We start from the raw sequence: 5,970 nt of genomic DNA on the forward strand, positions 1-5,970 counted from the left end.
CCACCCAAATAGGACAATCATGCTTAAGATGATCCTTCCCCAACTCAATGGATTGCCATTGCATAATTTAAACCAATTCTAAACCCAAAACAACACTCCTTTGTATAGTATTGCTTATGTTGAGCATTTGGATGTGAGCATCACCTCATAAAACTCGTTACCACCATGAGGAATTTCAATTTGATCCTTTACAATAACAATGAATATTGTTTCTATTTAGTTCCTATATAGAGAACCAGAATGGCATTTGTGGTGAAATACAATGTGCTCTTACAAACTTTCTTTGCATTTAAGCACAAATTTTTTTGCTTTGCTTTCTATCCAATTCTTTATGTGCCATTCAAGATACTAAAAAGCAAGTCAAAAGACCCCATGTAAAAAGTAAGTCAAAAGTCCCATGGGCATCAACAACAAGAGGAATGTCATATTCAGCCCTTGAATTGGAATCACTTGCAGCTTACACATGATACATAAGAACTTACATTGTTACTTTAAGTGGGTCTACAAAATGCATTTTTGTGCAAAACTTTCACTATTTTGCGGTGGTATGCATTTTTGTTCTGGGGACATAATCTTATTGGACCTTGTACCCTATGACGATTTGATTTTGCCATATTCGTATAGATAGGTATCATTTCAACATGTGATGTTGAATTGAGGTCAATATTCCACTAGCCTTAAAAGTGCCTTCTCAGTGTCCCTTGTCAAGCACACAAGAGGGTTTTGCGGGTCAGAAATAGGGCATCTCCTACAACCTTGTGCTTATTTTGCGCATTTCACAACTTTAATGATTTTGCAAAAGTTATGGAACTTTCCTAAATATTTTGTTGATTTTACTACATACAACCATTGTCACTGCACAATCATGTTCTTTAGGCTTACATGTACTTGGTTGTTTGCCTTTGATACCCAATATCTCACCACACGTAAGAAAGATCTTCACATTCACAAAATTGTGTTGTAGTTTGAGGTGCAATTTCAAACGCACAACGTGAAGCCTCTTTGAGGGGTCGTGCCAACCACGGGGATAGGTCAAGAATAGATGTATCCGATGTCTAACAAGTAAAGGTAGCCTCTTTTATAGCAAGTGTGAGACTTAAACAAGGTGTGGAGTGTGCCACATACAACTTAGTGTACTTGGTACACATCCAAAGAGGATAACAAGCAGTGCATGTGACATCACGCTAATGTACCCTAAGACGTTTGTAGTGGGGAGTGCTTTGGTAGGTTGGGTGTCAAGTATGGATACGTGACGGTGACCGTTCATGGGAAGACCCCACTAAGGGTAGGAGCCAGGACGTGTGATAGAGTGGTGGAAAGGGTCCCCTAAGGCTGTGCTCCTTACAGGGCATGGGGAAACGTCTTTTGCTATTTTTGACCCGCGCGTGGCGGGTGGGGGCAGAGGGGGGATTTGCGCGTGTACAGAGAAGGAACCAGGAACGTGCCTGTGGAGAAAGAGAGAGCGCGCAGAAGGAGTCCGCGTTTGTTCGTAATGGAGTGGACGGCGCCTCTCCTTCCTCGCTGCTGCATTCGATCCTGCCGATCTGCACCACACCCACGCACAAACAGACAAGCAATCGAACAGGGAAAGCAGAAAGCATGAAACACACCCAACGAATCAAGAAAGAGAGACCAAGACGACGCAGAAGACGCAGCCCCTGTTGCACCTTCCTCGATCCCCCACCTCTCCTTTATTATACCCTGCCTGCAGCCATGAATCCCTCGCCTCCCCCCGCAACCTCCTCGCCTGCCATCCCTCCTTCCCTCCCTTCTTGCTGGAGACATAACCCTAACCCTAACCTTAGCCATGGCTCCTCAGCCCCAGCCCCAGCCCCAGCCCCAGCCCCCTCAAGAGGAGACCCACACCGTTCTCCTCTTCCAGGACTTCTTGCCCCTCATGGCCCAGCGCCTCGGCGAGGACGGCCTCATGGCGGAGCTCTACAAGGGCTTTCACCTCCTGGCTGACCCCTCCTCCCACACCATCACTCTGCGCAGCTTCAGGCGTCAGGCTGCGCTCTTAGGCCTCGGCACCATGAGTGACACCGACCTGCGCGAGATGATGAGCCTCGGCACTGGCATCTGTCCCAGCAGTGGCAGCAATGGTGGACTTGCATGGCAGAACAGCGATTGTGGCAGCAGCGCGGGAGAGCTCGACTTCCGGCAATTCTGCATCGCTGTCATGAGGTCCAGCCCTTCCCTTCTTGAGCAGGCCATCGCCTCCTTGGATGACAATGACGCGCTGCTGCTCTCACTCCTCAATGGGGAGGATGATGCATTTCTGGTCTGACTGTGACCTCCTATCCCCCCTGTATCAGCAGTCTGTGGTGCAGGGTATGGAGGTTGTTATGAAGAAAAACAGCTTTTTGGACAATGCAAGAGTGTGTTGGCCATTGATAATGGGCACATATATAACAGGCCCACAGTATTTATTCATAGATGTACATAAAAAGATTGCTGGTCATCCTCTTCCTAATATCATATAGGACATTCTTCATGTTTTAGCTCACACATCTTTGGAAGGCCATTGTACTGCCCAAGTCTATCTACATATCAGCAGCCTATTTGAAGCTTTAGTGACCATGAAAACCTTTGAGGTCGTTTTGGGGCATTTTGTTACCCTTTCATATGATCATACACACAGATTGTACGGCTATTTGAATTATGGGGCATTTTGTTACACTTCCTCTATATAATCTGCACACACACACACACACACACACACACACACACACACACACACGGACACACGGGCGCGCGCGCACACATGCATACGCACTTGTGCATGCGTTTTTGGTGGTAGTGCTGGTGGCAAGAGCGGGCTGGCTTGGTGGGAGTGGGCTTAGTGGTGGTAAATATTTCAAGGTTAAATTTCAAAGGCCAAAGAAGTCATGGTAGGCATATTTGACCTATAATGGATTCAGTTAAGAGCAGCCTTAGGAAAGAGGGAGAGAAGGCAAGGGGGTTGAGGACTCGTTTATCATCACCCAAAGTATGGAATGATAGTGTTACCATGAGCTCTTCTCAAAAGAGGGGATTTATAGCCTTTCTTCCTTCTTTCTAACCTAGCTCTTCTTCCTTTTTGTTTTTATAACGCATGCTCCAGATTAAACGCTTTGTTCCAAAAAGCTTGAATTCCTAGATTTCACACCTTATAACGACATGATTGAGGGAGAGCTCTTTTGCTTGACCAGAGTTTCGTCTCATTGCAATACATTTTCCACTTGAATAATAAGAAAAAGTAGAATTGGTCATATGCTTTGTTGGCTTTGGCTTGGCCTTTTAACAAAAGGAAAGATTAGTCGATAGGAGGGACAATAGTTTGGCGTGATGCAACATTATTTGATTAGACAACAATGAGACAAACAAAATGGAGAACAAAAAGATGTTTCGATGCATATAACTCAAGAGTTCAAAAGCTTGAGAATAATCTTAGCAAGTAAGAATATTGACTTGAGGTTGCAACAGTAAATGATCGATTCATGATGCATTTAACATACATAGTAATACAATGGCTAGAGGTCCAAAGGACAATCATAAAGCAAAGACTTGGCTTGTTTGCTTTGAACTATGTTGAGTTATATATTTGGTATATAGGGTGAAGAGTAGGTATAGATCTCTCCAAAAAAAAGGATACATATATTGGAAATCCAATGAGCTTGAGAGAGAGAGAGAGAGAGAGAGAGAGAGAGAGAGAGGGGGGAGGGAGGGGAGGGAGAGGAGCAAGTCACATTAGCATATACTAAATGCCAAAATGACAAATGAGCCCAAAATGACATATGCTAAATCACACATGGCTTAGCCTCTTTGTATGGAGCAATGTGGACTCGGGATGCAAAATCCCATATGCACAGTGGTGGAAAGTGTAGCCTAGTCTATTCCTATAAAGCATTGTATCTGCTTTCATTTTGAATGCAATGTTATTGTACTTTTGTACTTACAGCAAAGTTTTTGTGTCATTGTTAGCACACAAGATCGTGTTTATGAGTCTAAGCTTCCATCTTGGAACCTAATTCACTTGTGTGACATTTGGTCTTGATGTCTGTTACCTCATGAGCTCACTCTTCCTCTTTCAACCTCCATAGCGATGCTCTAGATTTGACATTTTCACATTTTTTTCTTTTTTCTCACACAGTACAATATACACAAAGTATAGATAAGATACACCATAAAGGAAAGTGGCCTACTAAGTCAAACAATGTATAATTGACTATACTAATTGATTAGCATTGTAACTATGCCAGTTGTAGATAGGTGCAACAAACTAAATATAATAAGTGATAAGTCAATGGCCATGTGAGGATCATAATGACCACTGATGTGCTAAGTATAGATGTGCGGACCCATCTAGCCAAGCGGTCTATTATGAATGTCTGCACATGTTGAGCTTGCTATCTCAACACTCCCCTTAAAGCTCAACTGTATCTCTACAACTCCAAGTAAGCTTTGAAAATTTTGAAGCTTCTTTGCACCCAATGCCTTTGTGAAAATATTGACTATCTGATCTTGTGCTGATATATACCAAGTCAATCTCTCCTACGAGTGCCTTCTATCTCACAAAGTGATATGCATCTCAATGTATTTTGTCATAGAATGGAACACTAGGTTCCTAACTAACTGTACGCTACTCATGTTGTCACATACTTGGCCTCTGTACTCGATAAAGCAACTGTAGGTTGCTTTTTGTTACTCCATGTAAATACTGCACTACCAAGGGAAAACATGAATTCGTTGGTAGATCTTTTGTCAAATATGCTACTAGTCCAAGCTACATATGTGTATCCAAATGCTTGTATATGCTTACTTGCCTCAATAAAAAAGTCCATAATGCAAAGTGGACTTCACATACCTCAATATGCGTTTAATTGGATCCAAATGAGGCTTTCTAGGTATTTGCATAAACTAATTGATAAGGCCAACAATATACCTTGTAATAGTCATGTAAATCAAACTTCCTACTATCCTCTTAAACATAGTAGGGTCTTCTATCTCATCTCCAACATCAGCACTTTAGCTTCACATTTTGCTCCGATGGAACTGAAAGAGGCTTACATACTGTCATACCATACTTAGACAACATATCCCAGGCTTATACCTGCTAACCAAACAATCTACATTATGCTTGATTTTGTAAATCCACTTACAACTAATAGCTTTCTTACCCTTAGGCGATGGTACCAAATCCCAAGTCTTATTGGCTTCTAATGCAGCTATATCCTTATCCATTGCTACATCCCAATGGACATGGCTAACAACATTCTCAAAGCAAGTGAGCTCAATATTCTCAACCACCTTTACCATATAAGCATAAATGTGAGTTGTATAACTTTCAAAACCAAATCTTTTAATGGGGTCTCTAACCCTGTTAGACATGAGTATCGCTGGATCACTCAATGGAGTCTTTACATTACCATGTGCTCTTTGTACACCTAGTGTTATTGACTAAAGGAATACCAAGCTCATTATTCAAACTCTTTGAACCACTGGAATCTCCATCAAATTTCAAATGATTAGCAGATACATCATTACCATCCAACACTTTCTTCTTCTCTTTGTCTTTACGTGAAACACTTGTAGATCTATCTAAAGATGTGGGGCTACTCCTTAGTCTCCTAGACCAAGGACTAATTGTAAATGTTGTACCAGATGATATTTTTGGTCCATTAAGGCTCCATGATTCTTTCTTTTCTTTCTACACATAAGTATCATGATCATCATTATCATCCAGCACATCACCACTAGATGCATACCAATTGCTTATCTCATAAAAAATAGCATCCATGGTTACTCTGATCTCACCTATGACAGGGTTATAACAAGGATACCCTTTGTACTCTGAAGAGTATTCAATAAAATGTAGTTTTTAAACTTTGAATCAAGATTTTTTCGTAGCTCATTTAGCACATGAATATATGCAGTATATCCAAACACTTTCAAGTGTGACACATCGGGCTTCTTGCCTGTAAAACATTC

General features: G+C 41.9%; 1 protein-coding gene across 1 annotated transcript; it reads left to right on the forward strand.

Annotated features, from left to right (window-relative positions):
- The first annotated feature begins 1,382 nt into the window (after window positions 1-1,382).
- Window positions 1,383-3,664, forward strand: LOC148031401 (calcium-binding protein PBP1-like). Its single transcript, XM_087684926.1, has one exon. It carries the CDS (start codon window positions 1,808-1,810, stop codon window positions 2,285-2,287), a length of 480 nt encoding a protein of 159 aa, XP_087541052.1. The 5' UTR covers window positions 1,383-1,807; the 3' UTR covers window positions 2,288-3,664.
- Window positions 3,665-5,970: the final 2,306 nt, after the last annotated feature.

This window comes from Lygodium microphyllum, chromosome 9 (genome assembly GCF_053477565.2).
Source record: "Lygodium microphyllum isolate KBCC chromosome 9, Lygodium_microphyllum_v1.1.10, whole genome shotgun sequence".
NCBI classification, from domain to species: domain Eukaryota; kingdom Viridiplantae; phylum Streptophyta; class Polypodiopsida; order Schizaeales; family Lygodiaceae; genus Lygodium; species Lygodium microphyllum.